The sequence below is a fragment of the Natrix helvetica genome (assembly GCF_964273705.1).
Source record: "Natrix helvetica genome assembly, chromosome: 2".
Classification (NCBI taxonomy): domain Eukaryota; kingdom Metazoa; phylum Chordata; class Lepidosauria; order Squamata; family Natricidae; genus Natrix; species Natrix helvetica.
In genome coordinates this window covers 247,977,120-248,000,457 of record NC_138552.1, presented here as the reverse complement: position 1 = coordinate 248,000,457, position 23,338 = coordinate 247,977,120, and the positions used below count along the sequence as shown (strand labels likewise).

Sequence of the window (23,338 nt, the reverse complement as noted above, 5' to 3'; positions counted from 1 at the left end):
AAAATAGAAGAAAACTTAATCCATTCATTTTAAAAGGCTTGCATAAATTCCATCCATGAAAATAGCATTTAAAAAGTAAGATAACCCACTGTCCAAAACCATTCCAAATTTAATTCCACCGCTTATTTCTCCAATTTAAATTAGTTTTAAGTTTTTTATAGGTAGTCTCTTTTAAAACGGTAAAAATTCCTCACCAGCTGGAAACACTTTCTCTTTTCCATATCCTTCCATTTTGGAGCTGCCCCAACTTCATCAGCCTAATGGCTGGATTTTTTGTCGCCAGCTTGAAGAACTTCTCTTGGATCGATCAGGGACTTTACCTGAGATGTCCCTGAGATCAGCAAGACATATTCTTCCTGTTCACCATCTCTGCAGGATGGTTTAGGTCCGTTTGGACCACCCAGCGGCAAAAGTATTGACGGCAATCTCAGAGCATTGAGATCGCACGTTGTCTCATCGCGACATTGGCTCCTCCTCTCCGGTTGTGATACCATGTTCTGATTTTCTTATTTTTGTGATAGTATGGCTTTGTGAGTCACCCAGAGTTGTTGCTGGCCATATGTCTTTTAAATAAATTAATAATATAAACTCAGAACAAGTCCTTTGCTCATTCACTTTGCAGCATAGGTCAACAAGATTTGGAGTCGATATCAGTTCATGAAGCCAACTTTCAGAAGTATTGCTACAATCATCATCATCAAGCAAAGAATTGGGCAACCTGCCCCATCATATTAAGTTAAAAATTACTATCAGAAAACACCTCGGATTCTCTATAAAGAAAAACATTAAATATGTTTTTGGGGAGGTTCTCAGCCAACACACTAAACTAGACAAAGAAAGCAGACTGTCTCATCAACATTTTTAGCCAGCAATTAACTTACAGAAGCCAGCTAATTAAACTAGCAGTCAATTAGCAGTAGACACAAATTTAATGTACTGTTTCCATTTCACTTGTTTGCTGTTGTTTTGTCTTCAAATAATTTGAAAACATAAGTTTTAAGCTAAATGCTGTCTGCATGCTGCTTAATTATAACTCTTACAATAAATTAATTGAACATGATCATGCAGTATGAGACCAAAGTCTGCATGTAAGTTCTCAATAGGACAAAAATCATGGAAGCTCTCACTCATGCTGTCTCCACCCCAGGAGCTGACTCAGTGAAAGTTAACAGGATGAGATATATATCAACAATTCACCAGAATGCAGTCTTGAAAGTGTAAATATACTATGGAATCTAAGCATTAACATGGCACAAAAAAATTGTCTAAAATGCATTCACAAATGCATTCACAAAGTTCAGCAAACAACCCAAACCAACTTATGGACTTTGCAGTTTTAAATGCACTCTGCAATTTTAACATCAGAACTGAAGAGCAACAGAAGGCTCATCTCAGAACTATCAACCTGCACAAACCAACATTTATATTGAAGTCTTTGCAAGTACAAACTCAACACATGCCTATTCTCCAAGGCACCTGAGGGTAGAACAAGAAGCAATGGGTGGAAACTAATCAAGGAGAGAAGCAACTTAGAACTGAGGAGAAATTTCCTGGCAGAATAATTAATCAGAGGAACAGCTTGCTTCCAGAAATTGTGGGTGCTCCAACAATGGAAGTTTTAAAGAAGAGATTGAACAACCATTTGTCTGAAATTGTATAGAGTTTTCTGCTTGAGCAGAGGATGGGACTAAAAGGCCTCCAAGGTCCCTTCCAACTCTGCTATTGTATTGTACATTAGCAATACATGTGTGTAAATACTGTACTACACAATCAATTTTATTGATTGCCAAGTGTAAAGGAAAGTGGGTCACAGGAATGGGGCTGAAAGTGGGAGAAAGGTTGCAGAGAAGTAGTAACAGCTAAATCCCACTTCAGTTTAGATGCTACGATTAGACAGTGGCCAGTTTGTATAAATTAGCTGGGTTACAAAAGTCTTTATTCAATTGTGGGCATTATGGATGTTACTGCAGAAACCAGAAAGACATCCACTTAAACACATTTAATGCCCATTTCAGATGTCATGACATGCCAATGAACTATGAACCATTATGATTTGCTTAAGTGACTTAGTGCCTGAGAATATTGAAGTAGTTGATGAATAGCACCCTTTATATTGTTCATATCTGAGTGGAAGACAGGTGGCTGCCAATTGTCTAGAGCCATGATGGCGAATCTATGGCATGCGTGCCACAGGTGGCACGCGGAGCCATTTGTCAGGGAATGCAAGGCTTTGCCCTGTCATCTGGTGGTGACTTCAGCCTTCTTTTGAGGCTTTTTTTGCCCACTGGAGGCATCCCTGAAGCCTCCAAAGCGGGAAAACCCGGCCCTACGAGCAACCTTGAAGGTCAGTAACTGACTTCCGGTTTGCTTCTGGACTGTTTTTGCCCTCCGGAGCCTTCATCAGGCTTCCCTGAAGGCTCCGGAGGGCAAAAACCAGTCTGTAGGTCCGTTTTTCACCCTCCGGAGCCTTCAGGGAAGACTCCTGAAGGCTGTGGAGATTGAAAATTGGCCCTACGGACAAACCAGAAGCCGCCATTCCCAAACTTCTGGGTTCCCCGTAGGTCCATTTATCACCCTCCAGATGCTTCAGAGAAGCTCCTGAGACCTCTGGAGGGCTTCCGAGGGAGACTGTTTTTGCCTCCCCTGGCTCCTAGAAAGGCTCTGGAGCCTGGGGAAGGTGAAAAAACCCGGCAAAAGTGAGGGGGGGTCACTGATCGCATGCATGTGTGCGCACTGGGGAGGTCACCCGCATAGCATTATGGGTGTGGCATGCCGACGCACAACACCCTTGTGCTCCCCCCCACTTTTGTAACAGCAGCCAAAAAAGGTTTGCCATCGCTGGTCTAGAGAATGAAATAATATTTTCTCTTAGGTCCTCACCAGCAGTAACACAGAAAATGTAGAAGACAGAGATTCATCTTAAGGAAATTGATTTGCTCCAAAAAAGTTAGTCTCCATTTGTGACTTTGCCATTTCATCATGTTCTTGCCATGGAGAACATCTTCAAATGCTAAACAAGAAAATTGCTGGGCATCCTTAGCACTGCCTGCCCAATCCAGGAGTGGGTCCACCTTCCTTGGCCCACCATTACTGACCACCAGATGAATTGCATCTGTTTTTACTCTAGTAGTGAGTTACACTCCTCTGTCACCACCACCAAACATAAAATGAAGGGAACAAGATGACATAGTCAAGGTGACCTTCTTTGGGTGGCAGATTTCCGTCCTCCACAATTGGACCTTGCTTCAATCTCTTTCACCAAAATGGCAGGCTATTACTGACACAGTAAAAATCAAGCCTCTGCCAAGAGGTCCCTCTCCACCCCCCTTAATCTTAATATGTCTTCTCTTTTTTCCAATGACTGCTCTACCACCACAGGCTTCTGAAGGAGTGTCAAGTGATATTGTGAGTTATGACATCGTTGTATAAATGGCACAAAATACATCAAGACACAACTGATGGTAATTACACAATCTGTGCCATTTGCATGATAGTACCATGAGACAGATAAATTAGTCCGGTAACTACTGGACCTCTTTCTTTCTCTGAGATTTTTAAAGAACTTCCCCATGGCAAGCCGCAACACAAAATTCCAACTACAGCACTTGGAATGTTCAAACAATCCAAACTCAAATGTCTGAGTTTTGTTCACAGTTTTATTTGGCACTGTATTGAAAAGTACAAAATGCTTTGTATACTCCTGTGACTAGAAAAAGTTTCAAACATTTTAAGTTCAAGACAGAAAATCCAAATTCCATTCTTTCATTGCTTTTAACAGTAACTCAAAATCTATCCATTGGTACAACTAATGCAATTGTAAGATCAATATGTCTCTATATTTGCAAGCAACATACAACTGTGCAGTTTGTCTGACTTACGAATTTGATTTACAAAAGTTGTTTAAAATTACATTATCTTAATCAAATCTTTTTTGTGTTAGATGAGTTATAATTAAATCACTACTTGTTACTATCTGTGGTTGAAATGCCTATTTAATTATTTATCTTGGTCAAATGTTTTTGAGGAAATTGGAAAAAAATATTTTTTCTCTAAATTTTCCAGTTCTTATAAATTATTGTATTTGTATACATTAATTATATCATTTATAAATTAATTCAATTGTGTCTACATCCTGTCAGATTTAAATTACAAAAGACAAACATCTTTCTTTGAATTAATGGTATTTTAACATGCAGGAAATATTGGCGGAAAATTAATACAGAAGCAATTATTTTTGAGAAAACCATTAATTAAAAAGTTTTATTCAAGCCCATTCCCTATAATTTTCAACAGACAGAAACTTTATTTTGTTCGCTGACCATTAAAAATATATTCAGTAAAACAAAGGAAAATTAACTCCTAACATTAGTGATTACAGACAACCATTTGTGGGTGAAGCTTACACATGATGTAGCAAAAGTTTGCTATTTTTAGAAAGATAGACATATCCTGGCTATCTAACAAATAATGGAAATAAAAATTATTGAAGTGTTCTAGAAACTTAGATTAAAAGTCATAATCAACTCATGGTGAATGTCACTATAAAACCTTATGTACAGAATAACAAAATATTTCTACACGACCAGAGTTACAGAGGCAATGTCAAGTTTCACAAGAGATTTTCCAAAACCGATGTGGGAAAAACACTAAATCAAGCTAAAGTTCCCCTGAATTGGGAATTGCAATCTGATGTAACTATAAAGCTGACACTGGAAGTAAAATTTGACAATTATAAATATGTTGTAAGAGAAAGCAGAAATTCCTGTTTGGCTTTCTATGTCTAAGCTCTTTTGTTTTAACTGATCTAGCTTGATATGAAGGTCACATCGCTGGAAACTTGGGATGACTGTTTCCCAAGAAAAAATTGAAGTTGTCTATCAGTATTAAATTCACCAGGATTGTGGTATATTAGTTGGTAGGTAAATATATTTATCCAGGGACTTGATTCAAGTTTACTCCTGAAAGTGCTCCTTTAAAAGTGCTGCCTTTGGGTAATCTGAAGGATACTTCTCAAATTTTTGTTTGAATTCTTTCTAAGGCAATCTTACTGTTATATACTCCTGAGTCCCTTATAGCAGTTGTGCTCAGACTCTGGCTGCAAACAGTTTAATAGTAACAGACTGTGTTCCTCTGACAAAATAAGTTTCAATAGCTGAGACAGATATTTAATCCAGGTGGGCAACTCTGTTTCCTACAGCTTGAGAAACTATCCCAAAATGTTTTATTTAAAAATCTTAACCTGCTCAATTGACTGCCCCTCTAATTTCCAACATCTCTATTTGAGGCTTTTGGAGAAAATGCCAATCTTGATCTTGGAATAATTTATTATTAATTTCACCCCAGTACTATATTGTGTGATAAGTGATAAATTTTAAAGTCAGTAGAACTCAATAACAGAATTACTGCATCATCAGTACACAAAAGTAAATTGGTATGTCTATGGGCTAAGCCTGGAGAATGGAAAGTAAGAGTTACCGTATTTTTCGGAGTATAAGATGCTCCAAAGCATAAGACACACCTAACTTTTGGGGAGGAAAACAAGAAAAAAAAATCTGCCTCTGCCTCCCAGCAATTTGCCTCTTTGCAGCAAACAGTACAGATGATATACGCGGTTTGCAGTGTATTTCTGTGCATGTGTGCCTGGCCTATAAAAATAGCAAAGAATTGGAGAAATGTACATTATGGCAGTATATTAATGCCAGAAAGTTTTCTTAAATGTAGTCACACTAACTCCACCTGTTCCAATGTTTAGATCTACTCCAAACATGATTACGCCAGGGTCTAACTCAGCTTCCTTATCTTAATATTACAATTAATATTACAACAGGAAACTGTTACATTTCAGACTATACTTGTACAGATGCTGTTAAAATTGATGAAGCTTTCTGGAAGTATACGTTATTCTCTGCTATTTAAAAGAAGATACAATATCACTGGGCCTCTTCAAATCAAGCATTTATTTTTAAAAAGGTTCTTCATTTTGTTAAGTTGTCTAGATCAATAATAAAGCACTATTTAAAAAATAAGTCTAGTAATTTGAATATTCTATGGGCATTTATAGTTATTGACTTGCCTCCTTGCAGCAAACAGCCTGTTTCAGTTTCACTTTCAGTTTTAATATGGATTGATTAGCACAAGCAACTGATACTCGGGCTCAATCAGCTGTTTCAGGCTGCAGGGATTGCCATAGCATATTGCTGCCTGCCTGCAGCCTGAAACAGCTGATGGTCAGGAGGCCAACAATCAGCTGCTTGTACTAATCAGGCTGTGCTGAAACTGAAACAGGCTGTTTACTGTTTGCTGCAAGGAGGCAAATTGCTGGGAAAAAGATGCTAAAGGATGCGGCCGGTGAGTGGGCAGGGCTACAGTCAGTGTATAAGACGTACCCAAATTTTCACCCTCTTTTGGGGGGGGGAGTGTATCTTATACTCCAAAAAATACGGTACTTAAGAGAAGAAACTATGAGTTTATAAAATAAATAATACACTGTCTAATTTTCCTCCTGACTGATATTTCCTTAATGATATGTCCTTGGTTACTGCACCTGATGATCAAATGTTTTCATGAATTTCAATGAGCAGCAGAAACATACATTTGTCTATATTGTGTATTTAAATGTATACTGCAGCTTAGATTTAGACACTGGGTTGAAAGCTGACCTAAAGTCAATATATGCTGCATGAAGGGTATGTCCACATTTGTGTATATATGTATATAAGTCTGGATTAAACCCAGCCTGTTCACCCATCCTCTAGCCTTGCATTGCAAATAGGTCCCAGCGCCACAGTGCAAAGCCTAAGGCCCCCTTGCCGCCCTGCTCTTTGCAAGTCCTGCCACACTGAGTGGACCACCGTTTTCTTCCCTCTGTTGACAAGGCATCCCCAGCATGACCCTATACAAGGAAGCTACTGGCCAGACCAAGTGAAGCATTTGTGCTGTTTTCCAAATAGCACACACTGTTCATGCTGTTTTGGAAGGCATCAGAAAACTTTCCAAAGCATTGCAAGAACAGTGTTTGGGCTTTGTACTGTGGCGCTGGCTGGTCACAGTGCAGGACTTGAGGCAGCATTCTTTGTGGTGGTGGCACTGGGACTGAAGTAGAGGTCTAGGGGCAGTGGTGGCTGGCAGCCTGCTAAAGGCCCTGCACCACTACTTCAGCCTCGGCACCACTGCCATTGAAGAATAAGTTAGGCAAAAGAAGAGAGATGGGGCAGGCAGACAGATTGATGGGAAGAGTTGTAAGAGAAGACAGAATAGGCATTTCCTTACTCTACTGAGATTGGGGAGGACCAAGCTAGGAATTGGTCTTGGATTGGGATTGGTCCTCGCCTAACAGCCAGTGGGATTTAATTAACAACAGTAACAAGGAGTGCTGGATTGCCATCACTAAGCAATTCAATCAGATGACATTGTGCTTTACGACCATTTCACTTAGCAAAATGGTCCCAATTACTGGGATTCCGGTCCCAATTACTGTCATAACTCAAGGACTACATGTAGTTTTAGGAGTTATTCTATATCAGTAGGTGGGGTTTTTTCCAGACATTACCAATTAATAAAACTCAGATCAGTTTTGCTTACAGCAGCAATTATTTTCCTTGGACTGCTTTGTGATCTTGGTGATTGCTTTCCATTTTTCCTTGCCTTAATTTGCCCTAACACCTCTTATCATGATTACTGCCTTTCACTGGTTCTCACACATTAATTCAACTAGATTTCATCTGGAACAACTTTCTAGTTTGCCTACACCATAGCAATCACAAGATTATGTACAGCAGAATTAATAACATCCCCTTGTTCTTTAACATTCCTTGATTTATACCATTCCTTATATATTTACAACTATAAACTATACAATATATAAGCAGAAAATAATTCATAAAATAGTTAAAATTATAAATAGGAAAAAAAATCCTAAAGCATTTATTTTAAAAAGTGCTAGTTGAAAAGATATTCCTTAATTCTTTTTTAGGCAGAGGATGATCAAACACAATACATTTTCTAAGGAAATCCGTTCCTTAGAAGAAACTGTCTCCCGAAGAGTAAATTACAGTTCATTTTTGAAATTCCTACCTTGTTAAGTTCTTCTATTCGCCTGATAAGATATGGATTGCTTGAAGAATTTTCAAAATAAACATAATCTGTAAAAAAAAAAAAAAGAAAGTTCCTCAAAAAGTATTACAACAAAATAAAAAAATAGGATGATCCATGTTAAAGTTCAAGCACACACTGCTCTTATTTCTGCAATAAAAACATGTGGTCGTATTTTAGTTCAAAAAATGTATAGTTTATAAATAAATTATATTCTCACCTTCCAGGCCTAACTGCAATGGCTGTCATTCCATTAAAATATCTAATTTCAAAAATTTTATTCCCATAGTACATTAATTCTCAAATAATTATTTTTGTAACAATGAGGTTAATCAGGTGCTAAGAAATTTATTACATGAGCAACATAAAATTAGGTAAGTGTATGCTTTCAATCCGAAATGGCCTGAAAATGGCAATTTCTAACTAACTTATAAAGTTAAGAGGTTCAGAAAAAAATAGATGGTTACATAGCACAAAATCGACTTTCATGTTAATATCTCTTAATATGTTAGCCTTCCAAACATAGATTCTTCAGTAGTGTTTCAAACATTAGTACAATAAACTTTCACTATAGGGTAAACCATTATTTAACCACTTATGGAGGAAGAGGCATATGCTAAAGCAAAATAGTTTATCAAATGCATCTGAGATTTTATGCATGTATACAGCGTTTTATTCACATATATTTTACACATGTGTAAAATTCCAAGTAAGATTTTATGCATGGACAAAAGCATACACTTTTTCCACTGCTTGCATCTGAAATTTGTTAAAGCAAAACATGTTAAATTAAGGGTTAATTGTATACACTCTCTCTCTCTTAAAATCCAAATTACTGTTGCATAAGAAACCTTTCTTTACATCAATATGAATTATACAGGCCTTTATTTTAATAATTAAGTATATTTTCGCAAGAGCTTCAGAAACCATTGCATTTTGGATCAAGACTGTAGCTTTTCATTCCAAAATATGGTGGATAATCCAATCCAATAATAAGGCTTTTTTTCTGAGTAGCATATACTATAAAGAACCACAGAGTTGTGAATATCTTGAAGACAATCCATCCGGCTTCCATAATATACATGCAAGAATCTTGTGACTATAAGACAGTTGATAAATGCTTCTCCAGTCCCTGCTTTAATAACTGTTTCATAAAATAACCACACAATCCAGTAAGTTCCATTGCTGATTATCCTTGGGAAGATTCTCTCAAAATTTTATCAAAATCTGCTTGTTTTCAATTTTCACAACTGATTTGCATTTTTTTCTACAGCAAAAGATAATAATTCCCTTCTATCTTTTATATGGAAAGGTTAAGAATTTAAAGGCCAATTTTATGTACCACTCTCCCCTTTTAATCTTCAAATAAATTGCCAAATCTGAAGCAACCTGCTAAGTGGCCGTTGGTTCTCTCTGTTGCAAGGCTTTAGGCGCGAAACCTGACTGAGGAGAAAATGGCCAACACTTCACGCGACGCCGCTGCCCTAAGGAAAACAATGTGGCCAACGCTACGTACAATACCACTCCTCCACGCTATTTCACCCTGGTTCAGCCTGATGGGAACTGCATGCTGACGAGGCTGGGCGCTATGTGCAGCCGAAGATCTCCTGTTGAAGTGCAGCCGAAGATCTCCTCCTATTCTAATTGCACTGCTGTGGGACTAAAATGGCCACCGCTATATAGATGGCTCAAGTCCTCACTCAAATGTTGGCCTGTCGCGAGCTGCGCCAACACCGCTGTTATAGCCTCAATACCCAGCACTCCCTAGCATCTCTCAATCAATTGAGTTTTGGAAAGTCTAGTAATTTGGAATAATTTGGAATTTTCAATCAGAATAAAGACCAAAAAATTGCTATATGGCAAAGACTGAGTCGGAACTGGACCAAGCAAGAGAGGACTGGAGGCATGGCTTCAATTATGATTCAGTCTCTGGGCAGAAAAGGACGTAACAACCCAGTCCTAGACCTTCCTGCAACCTCAACTGGAGAATCTGCTTGTTTTCAATTTTCACAACTGATTTGCCTTTTTTTCTAGAGCAAAAGATAATAATTCCCTTCTATCTTCTATATGAGAAGGTTAAGAATTTAAAGGCCAATTTTATATATCCCCCTCCCCTTTTAATCTTCAAATTAAATTTTAGGTAGTGTTAGGTAGATAGTGTTTAAATTCAAAAGAAAAACGATACTTTGAAGTTAGGTGTAGAACACATCACTTCTCTACAGCTCCTTAAAACAGCTCTGCCACAGCTGGCATTTTTTAGTCTTTGGGAAAAAACAGTTTAAAGAAGCAAAGTAACAATAAGGAAGATGTTAAGAAATGCTTATGATCCTTTATGAGAGCTATACCCCATTCCGTTCTGGAATGATAATTCATAATCTATGTTAGGGTAACCCCATCCAGGGATTCTTAAAAGTATTGTTCTATAACCCTCTCACAGCCTGTGGGAGGGTTATAGGTCAATTTTAAATTGCAATCCAATTTATCTGAAAAATCCCTTACTATGGGAGACTGAAATAATTAAAAATAGTTTGTAGGAAGCGTTCAGTGGGACTGCTTCCAATAGGATTGTTTGAAAGCAGATTGAAAAGAGATTTGTAGGCCACTATGTCTATCTAGAGTAATCAATAAAAGTTAATCACTAATGTGCAATGGAACTTTAAAAGCTTAAGAAAATCAGGACTCATTTCAATTTCAAACATGCTTGCTCACAAATAAGTTCCTGTAACTTCAAGCCAATTTTCTTTGTATTGAACTACATTTATTTATTTATTTCTTAGCGCTTATAGACCGCCCCCTCTCCCGAAAGGGACTCCATATTAGTAAAAAACCTGCAGCATTGTATCCATGATAGCAATGCATCCAATCAAGATCTCTGGAAAAAAATGCCTTTTTTCCAATGTACAATTATTTATATTTTTGTTCAGTACAAAAAATACTGTACTAAAGAATGTTCAAATTGTGAACTATTGTCAATACAACAAACCTGTCTGAACATGAAGGACGAAAAGTAAGTTGGGAGAAGGAAGCAAAGGGTCAGCTTCCAGATCGACAGATATGGATGCCGTAGGCCAGAAACCAACCCCAGCCCTCTCTCTTCCACCCTATGGTTTTTATGTTGTGGTTTTTAATGTTGTAAGACACCCAGAATCACCTATGAGTTGAATGGCCATATAAGTGTGTTTAATAAATAGTTAGAAGAGGGATGCCTTTCATATGGAATATGGGACTGTCTCTTCTAAGATATTAATAGTTATTTGCAGTTCTTACCAAATATTTGTATATTAATTTATGATGCAGTAGTTGATGAATGAGGGAGAGAGGGAGGGAGGGAGGGAGGCAGGAAGGAAGGCAGGCAGGCGGGCCAACATGGATTTGACTATGAAGCTAAACTCATATCTGAATCCTTTTCATTTTTCCTCTCTACCCAATTCTGCATTTTCAGGAGAGCTTTAAAGTATCCTTTATGATACAACTATTTTTTTAGGATGGCACTACAAGACATTCTGGTCTTCAACATGCCTGCAAATCTTTGGAACCCACTACACATACTTTCTGTCAAGCACGCCTCCTTCAGCAACCAAGAAAGAAACCTCTTAACTCCATTTGTAGAATTAGGAGTACTTTTACTGGTTATGAAAAGATAGCAGCGAAGTAAAGCAAGGTCTGAGGCAGAAACACGCAAAATCATACATATCAAACATCCAAGGAGGTGCTCACTCAGTGACAGCCTGGACTCTCACCGGATCCGTCTCGATGCCATTGTGGGAGATGCGGTAGCCCAGGTAATCTATCTTCTCCTGATGAAATTCACATTTAGATAATTTGGCAAAAAGTTCAGCGGCCCAAAGTTTTTTGAGGACTGATCGCACTAAAGTCACGTGTTCATCACGTGTTCCCATGTAGATAAGGATGTATTATGCAACACGTGCATCCAGAGTCTAAAAGGGCCAGCATTTTCGTTTGGGCTCCAGTAGAGGGCACTTTAAGTTTTACTGGAATGGTCATGGGGCCCGATGGGGGACTTACCAGATGGTGGTCATCGGAGTCAGTTTCACTTTCCCTCGAGAGAAAGGATGGTTCTTCTTCCCCTTGGTTGGGAGGGAAATCTTCAACAGGATCCACCCCTTTCATGGGGGTGTCCTTTCGTTTCCCAGGTTGTTTCTCTGGCTTCCTCTCCCCAGCGGCAGGGGGCTTTGGACCAATTTTTGAGTGGCAGTTTGCTGCTCAGTGCCCCTCCTTCCTGCAGCGGAAACAAGCAGTAGACCGGGGCTTGCTTGCAGGCCAACTTTTTCCTCCCTTTGGAGCTTTTCTGGGGGGGTGAGAGAGGGGGATTTTTACCTTTCTCACTGTCTTCCCGGTATTTACCCCTGGCTAGGTCGATCTGCACATCTACTGCCAATTCATACCAGCGTTGCAGGTTGCGGGAAAGAGGGGCTGTTAACACAATTCTGGTATATATCTTGGTTCAGGCTATCCATAAAACTGTCCATCAAAGCCTCCTCCGACCACCCCGCTTATATACCGACAGTTCATGAAACTCTTGAATGTATTCAGCCACTGGGTTTTTCCCTGAGTAAAGGTTTTCATCTTGGTTCTGGCCTTTTGCTTGGTGAGTGGGCCATCAAAGCGTTTTCTCAGGGTGGCCATAAACCTATGATAGTTCCTCAGCAGGGGGGAGTCGTTATGCACAGTGACCATCCAGGCTTCCGCTTTGTTCTCCAAAGCCATGGTAACAACTTTTACCTTGGCTTCCTCATTGGGGAGATCCTTTCCAAACTGTTGCATAAAATTCCAGACCTGCACCGGGAAAAATCCTAGCTCCTTTGGGTCACCTCCAAATTTCACGCCAAGAGGAGCAACTTTTGCCATCCGGCGTCTGCAGGGGAGCCCTCCCCCCTTGGTAGGGCTCTTGCGGCTGCTGCTGCTGGGGCTCTCCCATCCTGATCAGCTCTGCTGTCTGCCCCCAGACCCCCCCCCCGGGTGACACAGATCCTCTACAGGTCTCTCTTCTTGATCAGGTTCTCTTCCAGACCTGCTTTCGTGAAAACGACGGTTCTCCCAAGCCTCCTGGAAGTTTCATAGCGTGGAACATCAGGAGATCCTCTTCTTCGGCTTCCTGCCAGGCAGCTGCCGGTCGCAGACGTTGGGTTGTGGTAATTCCAGCAGGAATTTCCTCAAGATCATACTTCTGTCCCACTCCCAACGACCATCGGGGGCGGACAGATCTTTCCTCCAAATTCAGTTCCGCCATCCGCTCCGTCTCCAAGGGACATGAAGATCCGGCAGCCCCCATGTTGTCCTCCTGGTCACTGCCTGGGTTGGACATTTCTTTGAAGGTCTTGTTTTTATTATACTCTCCTCGGAAGGTGTTAGCTCCGGGATGAGTGCAAAAGTCAGACTTTGCTTAACATCAAGCACGCCTCCTTCAGCAACCAAGCAATAAACCACTTAACTCCATTTGTAGAATTAAGAGTACTTTTACTGGTTATGAAAAGATAGCAGCGAAGTAAGGTCTGAGGCAGAAACGCATGAAATCATACATATCAAACATTTGCCCACCCCCCTCCCCCCAACAACCACCATCCCATTGCCCAATCTGGAAACCAGTTCTCCAGTTCTCTTAAGTACAATGTCTTTATTCACTAGTAAGTGACACAAAGGATTACAAGTATAATTTAATTTAATTTCCTAAATGCCACCCTTTGATGATATAGTCAATGTGAAAGAGCATACAAAATACTTTATTTAGAAAAGTTGTATACATGAACTTTGAAGAAATGTCTGATTTTGAATAAGAATCTACTACTTTATGTATTTTGGAGATTTCAAGTCATTTCAGAGCTATTCCAAACTCCAGATAAAATGCTCACAATTGCACTACACATTCTATTTCCATTTCACACAAAATGTTTTGAAATGATTTGTACATCCCGATTAAACAGCACAAACTGCATAATGAACCAGTTTGACAACACACTTTTGCAAATAGAAAGCAAGAGAACGATTTTGGGCTACAATATGGGCAGTTTGGCGGTTTGAATCCAGAGTGCCGCTAGAGTGAGCTCCCATTACTTGTCCCAGCTTCTGCCAACCAAGCAGTTCGAAAGCATGTAAAAATGCAAGTAAAAAATAGGAACCACCTTTGGTGGGAAGGTAACACCATTCCATGCGCCTTCGGCATTTAGTCATGCTGGCCATATAACCACGGAGATGTCTTTGGACAGCGCTGGCTCCTCGTCTTTGAAACAGAGATGAGCACCACCCCAGTGCCAGGAACAACTAGCACATATGTGTGATGGAACCTTTACATTTACCTTTACCTTATGGGCTACAAGCTAATATACATTGTTCAAAATTTGGCCACGTAATATTCTAATTCCTTGTTCCTACTGACATGAAGTGCAATTGCCCAAAGCAATAATCTAACAGCAAGCATTAAGCAGCCATACTACCTCCTCCTTTCCATTCTCCCATACCTTAAAGAAGCTTGAGGCATGATTGCAGGCCTTCTGGTACATCAAAAGATAAAAAGCTCCTTAAGATGAAAAACAAAAGCATTTATTTTCCAGGATTGAGAAAAGTCTTATAACATCCTTCTCACAGCTTTCAGGAGAAAGCAAAATACTACTTGTGTTTCTGGATAGGTATAAATTACTTTGCTTCAGTCCATTCTAAACTGAATTCAGTTATAATTCAGAGGAGAGAAGGAATTATTAAAAGCCACCTAATTCATCTAAAGCTGAGATAAGGAAGGCTAAGTTAAATTAAACATATTATTCTACTGTGACAAACTCAGGGTTTTTTTTATGACATTCTGAAATAAGGGCAGTTATTGCTATATAAAATATCTTGTAATTACACATCTTTTCACCAAAGCCTTTTCAATCTAAACTGAAATTCTAAGCTAATGCAAATATACAAAAAATTAAGTAGGGCACAATCCTGAACTGAATTAGTTTTGATCATCAATACTAAAACATTTATTTCCAAATCTTTTCTTCTGATTTTCATAAAGCAGGGAATTATTTCCATTAGGAAACAAACATTCAACCCTTTACTGCTACTGTGTTTCCCTGAAAATAAGACAGGGTTTTATTTTATTTTGACCCCTGAAATATGTACTTGGCCTTATTTTCGAAGTCTTATTATTTTCGAGGTTCAGAAGGCAGCGAGTGTAGTTACCTCATTGCTGCTGCTATGTTGCAATTGGGAAAGGCTTATTTTCAGGGTAGGGCTTATTTTAGCACATGCGCTCAAAAGCCCAATTGGGCATATTATCTGGGGAGGTCTTATTTTCAGGAAAAGAGGGTATTAGATGTAATACAGCCTGCTTAAAGACTGTACTAGAACACATAAATGAATTTTATGAAGATACAACATATAAAAAGAAAGAATACTGACATTTTTGGCAGAGGTCAGAGTAAAATACTAAACTAATAAACTAATACTCAGTGGATAAAGTGATGATGGGCAAAGTATAGTATCTGGTGAATCATGCTTGGTTTGATTAACTTAGAAAGTTGTTGAAAAGAACCAGAGCAACAGAAGAAGGGTTAACAAACTAGGCAAATACTGAAGCATGTGTGGGCCTCTTAGCAACATGGCAAACACTTCAGAGGTTTATTAATTGTCCACAACATAATCTCCACACATGTGAATTGTTTAGTCCTAAAACTGTTATCACCGTGGAGGGTGGGGTGAAGTAAAACTGTGGTTGGGAGGATCAAATTATTGTACATATCATAGCTAGTAAAATTTCCCAGAAGAATTAAAACAACAATGAAACTTTCCCATAGACAACAAATATTTTTTATTTATTCATAAAATCTATATGACTACAAGTTTTATTAAAAAAAAGGGACTCCGGACAACCTATACCTATGGCACATGTGCCGCATAGAGCCATTTCTGAGGGCATGCGAGGCGTTGCCCTGTCAGCTCCAGAGCACATGCGTGCACTGGCCAGCTGACTTTTGTCTTTGATTTTTGACTTTTTTTCACCCCCTGGAGGCTTCAGGGAAGCCTCCTGAGGCCTCCTGAGGGAGAAAAACAGCCCAGTGGGGAGACATTAAATTATGGGAATGGACACGCAAGCGTGCTTTTGGCACTTGGGGTGAAAAAGGTTCACCATCACTGGCCTATAGAGTCCATCAAGCCAGAAAGGAAAAATTAGGGGAGAGGAGAAAAAGTAATATAATTTGGAGATGAAAACTACACTGTTTGCCAGCTGAGTTATAACTACTCCTTTTTTCCCTAAAGGAACTCAATTATTATATATTCCTATTGCTATCTTTGGAAAATGCTGCATGAATTTGTTTCATCTTCCTTCAGGTGTGATTTAACAAACGTATGTCAATAGAAACACATTTCGGCTAAACTAAAATTCCACAATTTAGAGCCACAATCCTTCACATTTATTAGGGAATACTTTCCTCTTAAACTTCTTGAGTTTAATATTGAATAAGATGGATGGGATTATAATGTTAGAGTATGTTGTGAGAAAACCCTGATTAGAAAAAAAAACAGTATGGGGTGAATATAAATGAATTTGTTAAACTTTCCTTTCTTTTGTTTTTCTATGTTACACATCTTTAGCTTCAAATGCAATATGAAAAATTCTGCCGTTCTCATTTATAGTTAAGAGAGAAATTGGAAATTTATCAGATTTATTTAGTGTAATTTCATGCCTTCCAGAATTTTAGATTACAATTCCTACAATTTTTTTCTTGTCACTGGTCATATAGGCAGGAACTGATAGAAATTAAACACATCTGGAGAATATTTGAAGTTAATGACTTCCCTTTTTTTCTTTTCATCTCAGCTGTACATTTCAAATGCTGTTCCACAACAGGTGAAAGGCAGTTGTCAACAGTAGTGTGTTCATTGGCTTCATGATGTTATAAGGAAAGCCAATCAGCATGTTATTCCAATAAATTTTACTAAAAGCAGGAATAACCTGTTGGTCTTGAGCTAGTCTACATATAACCATAAAAGGAGTGACAGTAATCCCATGATAGGCTCATCACCAAAGCGTCAAACACCTCTGGCCAGATTTGGCATCATGGATGCTTGTGCTTCTACTTCTTTTATTTTTAATTTTGGGAACAAATATGTCTAATTGCCATGAACATCAGAAAGTGCTAAATGTGTGCTTGAGATGAAACACCACAAATTGTACTGGAGATTCCTTTAATGGAACATTTAATGGAAGTACCCATAGTATTCCCCCACAAAGAAGAGTCACAGACTGAACGGTCTCATACCATATGGCAGTGTTGCTAAATTCTGGTACTTTTGTCCTGATCCTCAGTATCTGTCTTAAGTAAAAAAAACAGGAATCCCTGGCTGTTGGATCTACAAGGTTGTTTTCTCCAACTACAGATTCAAAATATAGCTTTCTGTACTCCTCCATTGCTTCTGTTTCCTCAAAGTACTGTTCTTTCATTAACTTCTTTCAATTCTCCATTATTGCCTTTGTTCCAATCTATTATTACTTTCTAGTATCATTATTTGAGAATGTAGCTATGGCTTGGACAGATGGGTCTATTTCTCTTTGCCTTCTAGGTAAAGTATGATGTTATATTTCTCTCAACAGTCCACCTTTCCTTTTTTGCATTAGAAATATTAGGGAGAGGGACATTTTATTTCAATGTTTTAATTTATATTGTCCAATTTGTTTATATAGCTATGCAACTCATCCTCCAGCTGATACTTTTACAAAAACTTGGGTTTATATTATAGTCATAAAATGTAACATCCCTCCACACAATTGCAAAACAGCTATGACCAGAAAAGGCCTTCCCATGATAGATATTATTTCATACATGATTTCATATTCAAGCTTTCATTTCCATGGAGAAAATATTTTCTGTGTTTTTGTACAACTTAGGGACCAAAAAGAGTGCATAATAAAGACAGTGATGATAATAATCTAAAGCGATTAGAAATAATCATACACATCCAACTAGAATAAGGACCAGGTTTATCATCTCCTAAAGCCAACAGTACTTAAGTATAACTTTACTCCAATTCTTGACATCTTCATTGAAGAAGGTACCGGTAAGAAATGAACAGCTTTCATTTTTTGAACAACCAACACAGCCAGTGAAAAGTTAAGATATAAGTTCCAGGTATAAAAAGGAATAAAGGAGAGAAGGAAGTAAAGCATGTATTACTCAATAGTGGCCTCTAGCAAAATACAAACACTCCATAAGCCCTCCATCTTAGCACTGAATCCCATTAGTATGTTCTCTTATATGGAATATATTTACTGCAGAAGTATTTCAGGATCAGAAATAGCTATGAAAAAGGCCCTGAAACAGTATAAATTCTTAATGTATTATTCTGAAAATCCAGTCCAATCCTTGTTTGACTTCTTGTGTTGGGGCCAAATTGTATTAGTTATGGCATGGAGAGCCCTTAGGAAGAAAGATCTGTACAATCTTTCTAAGAATAAATGGATTTATTAGCAAACATAAGCTGAACTAATGACTCACTCCAGAAACTTTGATTTATCCATTATTTAAAGCAGCTGATTCTTAAATAAGCTGCTGCAGAAAGGTATTTTACTTTAAGGTGAAGAGCAGCATCTGGAGTAGAGTCAGGCACTCACAGTAATATTTTACTGATTCTTGATTGGATAGCTTCAAGTTGTATTCGATCAGACAAGGGAAAGAAAATGTATTTTTTTTCTTCCTAGTGTTTTTCCCAAAAAGGATTTTCCCACAAGGTCTGCTTTTCTCAGATCAACTGAGGATTGATCCATTGGTTCATCCATTGCAACAGACAATCTTACAGTGAGATAAGCAACAAATAAATTTAATAAAATACAAAATAAAATTGACCAACCAATTTGCCTGCTGAGGTTGTTGTGGGCTGAGAAAAAGCAAAAAACCCAGCTGGCTTTCATGCCTAAAGCGGGATGAGATCTGAATTGTTTCTACAGCAGCTAGCAAGTATAATGATTGCTTACTAGCCTTTTAAACTTTTTTTTTACAACTCACATACCAACATAGGTAATGGATGTTTAGAAGTTCATCCTATTTCCAACTACAGCATGCTAGACACTAACCAGAAGCTACCAAGACAAGCATTTTGTCACATTTATCTTCTAGGGAACCCATCTCAGCTTTCTGGGTAGCAGATTTAATAGATTAATCATTCCCTGCATGAAAGGGAATTCCCTTCTATTACAAACTAGTGTCACTGACTGAATGATAGAATAGTTTTTCATTAATTTTTTTAAGAATTCCACTGCATTAACTTCTATAAGCCATTTATTCAGCTATCTGTTGCTGATGGATGTTCTTGCTAGAATTTCAATTCTAATACTATTCATTTACTTATAAATAAAATGTATTGGCCACCCATCTTATCACAGGGCAACTATTTGTTAGCATGCTTGTTTTATATATTCATCACATTTATATCCCGCCTTTCCTTATATCCAGGAGTTCAAAGACAGCACACTGGTTCTTCCTTTTCCCTCCAATTTTATGCAGCAGCCTGGGACGAAAGGTAGGGAACAGTCCAAAATAACCCTTCACATTTTTTGTAGTTGAATGGAGTTTTGAACCCAAGTCTACCTAACACTATTAGGCCAACGCTCAAACTGCTTCATCACTCTGGAAGAATGAGACTGACAAGCGAATCAACGGACAAGGGGGACGCTTGCAAGAAAACACTGGGCCCTGGTGCATTATCGCCCTTCAACGACAGAAGGTTACCCCTCTTAAAGGACCCACTGAGGAAGGCCGCCTGCCCGTTGGCAGAGAGCGTTTCTTCATGGCTCAGGACGCCTGAGAGTCCCTACACTTGAGAAAGGGAGGGAGGGAAAGGCTTCCAACCCGAAGCTCACTTCGGATGCTCGGTTTCTTTCCCGCCCCCCACCCTCCCCAACTACAATTCCCGGGCGGAGGGGTTCCAATGGACTTCGAGCCTTCATCATCACCACCTCCTCCACCATCACCACCTCAACACGGTGGGTGGCGGCCTCTCTCGTCAGGTTTCCTCGTTGGAAGGAACCACGGGGCTCGTTCTCCCGGGGGGGGGATGGGGAAGAAGGCGGGTGTTGGGCTAAGCTCGGCTTCCAACCTGCACGCCCCTCTCCTCCTTCCTGTTCCCCCCCCCATGCAATATCTCCGTCCCTTCGCGCCCTTCACCGACCGCGGCTCGGAGCCAAGGGCCTTCCTGGCGAATGCAAACCAGTGGCGGGGGCGCGTGGCGCGTCCGCCGAGGACCCCCACATACCTCCCACTCGATACATGTTAGCCGCCATGTCTGCGCTCTGCACCCTCCTTGTTCTGCCGCCGCCGGGCTGGGGAAGGGGAGGAGCGTTCAGTCGCTCTCGCTGCTGTTGCTACTTTTTACGCCACTCGCCCCCGGGCAAATCAGGGTGCCGGGCGGCTCTGCAGCTTTTCTGGCCAACCCGCTTGGGGGAGAAGGGGGGAGGGGATCCGAATAAACCGCAGGAGGCGAAGGGTTAAAACAAAGCGGCCGGGCCTGCCTCGCTGGGCAGGGCAGGGCAGAGAGAGATGGCTGTTGGCTGAGGGCGAGCGTCGTCATCCTCGGGAGAGGAAGGGTTAAAAACTTGCCCCCGTGGCTCTGTCTTGGAGAAAATGGGAGACAGATGAAGATCTTATGGGTCTCGTGGTGGTGGGGGGGGGGGTTATAAAGTCGCATACTGGGGTCGTTTTCGTGCACTCAGGCAAGCACCGGCAAGTCAAGGTTTGACCTGCTTAGAAAGTGTGCTCACAGGTACCATCTACATCTGCAGGGTGTCAGGATACAAAAAAAAAATGGGACTAAGAAGCATAGTTGGAAAAAATCCATAGGAGTTTGAGAGAAAGAGAGCACTATAAGTCTAGAACGGTGATGGCGAACCTTTTTTGCCTCGGTGCCAAAAGCACGCGCACACGCAATCGTGCCCACGTATGTGCCCACCCCATAATTTAATGCCCACACAGACAGTGCCCCCTGTGCATGCATGCATGACCTTCCCCCCGCTGTTGCGCACATGCGCACACAGCTTTCCTGGAGCCTGGGGTGGGCAAAAACGGCCTCTCCCACCCCCCTGGAGGCTTTCGTTTCCTGACCTCCAGGTTGCCTGTTGGGCCATTTTTCTCCATCCGGAGGCTTCAGGAGGCTTCCTGAAGAGAAGCCTCCAGAGGGCAAAAAACAGCTGAAAATCAAGGCCGGAAATCAGCTGGCTAGCGCACACAGGAGCTGACAGGGCAATGCCTCGCATGCCCTCAGAAATGGCTCCGTGTGCCACCTGTGACACGCGTGCCATAGGTTCGCCATCATGGGTCTAGAAAAACTTTGGGTTGCAAAGTAAAGGTTCCCCTCGCACATATGTGTTAGTTGTTCCTAACTATGGGAGAATGCTCATCTCCATTTCAAAGCAAAAGAGCCAACGCTGTCTGAAGACATCTCTCGTCATGTGCCTGGCATAACTAAATACCAAAGGTGCACGAAGTGCTGTTAACTTCCCACCAAAGTGGTCCCTATTTTTCTACTTGCATTTTTACAAACTTTTGAACTGCTAGGTTGGTAGAAGCTGGGACAAGTAACCGGAGCTCACTCCGTTATGCGGCACTAGGTATTCGAACCACCGAACTGCCGATCTTTCTGATTGATAAGCTCAGTATCTTAGCCACTGAGCCTCTGCGTCCCTATTTTGGGTTGCAAAATGGAGCATAAATCCATGTTGACTATCATCCTACTCTAAAGTTTACCTTTTTCCCTATCCCATGTTTCAGGACTACTGCTGCACATGGCGGAGGTCATAGTTGAACCTTTTTTGTAAACTAACAGAAACAGTTTATATATGCTCTGCATCCCCGTCCCTTGCTTGCAAATATGGGGCAAGGCTCCTTATCAGTGGTGGGTTCCAGATCCCGTTCCAACCGCTACGGTTGGAATGGGCCTAGCGTCATCCACATGGACACAGCACGCGCGTTTGTACCTTTCAGCGACGCCTCCGCAAGCCTCCATGACGGTCCAGCTGCTCGGCAGAACGTCGCACAGGCGCTGTACAAGTGTGCGGAAGCACCAAAGGCTTTAAAGTACAGATAAGGAGCTCGGGCAGGTGGATGGCCCCTCCGGAACACTGTACCGGAATGGTACCCGGTGCTCTGGGCAGGCTCCGGTACGCCCGTACTGGGGCATACCTCCTGCAACCCACCACTACTTCTTATGGAGGATTTAAAATTTCAGAGAGGAAGAGGACCAAAGACTGAACTCACAGCCCTGTTCTGATCTTTTAAAATCCACCTTGGGGTTAGAGCTGACCTAATGTGATTCCCAACAATTTCCCCAAAAATCTGGAAGAATTAAGACCAGGGTAGAGATACAGTCCATATATCTATTTATAAGGCATTTGCAAAGTCCTATATTTTTTTATGTGTGCAATGATTCTTTTAAGAAGTATCAATAAGGTTGATTTTAAAACTAGGAAAAATTTTGTGTTTCTTAACAGCTCTATTTCATTAATTAAGGTCAATACTGAGATAACTACCACTATATTGGCTAGATAGTTCCAGAAAATTTCACATTATCTGCCAAGCGGATTCAATCTGGCAGAATTGGCACACTTCAAGTTTCTTCAATTAAGCAATTCCATTGATTGGGATCCCAAAGTGTGCATTCTTTGCAGCAGGACCTGTACTCTGGAATGAGATGTCATCCCAAGTTAAAAATGGCTCCCACCATGCTGATGATTCAAAGGGGCCTGAAGAGCTGGCTCTTTACTCAGCCCTTTTGTTTTTATGGTTTTTATTTTTCTATTTTTCATGTTCGAAATCATTTGTAAACTGCCAAGAGTTGCTGAGAGTCAAGTAGTATATAGATTTCATAAATAATAATTCAATTCATGTCTCCCTTTCTGGGTTTATCAAAAACCATCAGACGTTATTAATTGATATACTATATTGGATTTAAACAAGGAGAGAATGTATTAGTATCTTCAAATGCAAAAATTATTTGATTTGATTCTGATCAAATTTTTAAAACAATTAGATATGTCTTTCCATGGGACTTTGTTCAGTGGGGTGAGATTTATTATATGCTAACTTCTGCCAAATTGAATTATTTCAGATTCTTGAGCTACAATGTGGCATTTATTAAGGATGTCTGCTTTTACCTTTCCTGTTTAATTTGACCTTTTTTTAATCTCTGACCATCATTGTAAGACAGTTTTTAGATATTAAGTGTCTTACATTGGCATTGGCAGGGAATGGATATAACT

The 23,338-nt window shown here is 40.1% G+C and overlaps 1 protein-coding gene across 1 annotated transcript in view; it reads right to left on the bottom strand.

Moving 5' to 3' along the window:
• MTA3 (metastasis associated 1 family member 3) overlaps positions 1–20,593 on the bottom strand; it is a 138,143-nt gene extending 117,550 nt beyond the window's left edge. Inside the window, exons 1-2 of the mRNA XM_081942716.1 lie at positions 20,341–20,593; positions 8,074–8,141 (exon numbers count right to left, since the gene is read on the bottom strand). Coding sequence (XP_081798842.1) covers positions 8,074–8,141; positions 20,341–20,368 — 96 coding nt within the window. The 5' untranslated portion in view covers positions 20,369–20,593. The remainder of the gene's footprint in view (positions 1–8,073; positions 8,142–20,340) is intronic.
• Positions 20,594–23,338: the final 2,745 nt, after the last annotated feature.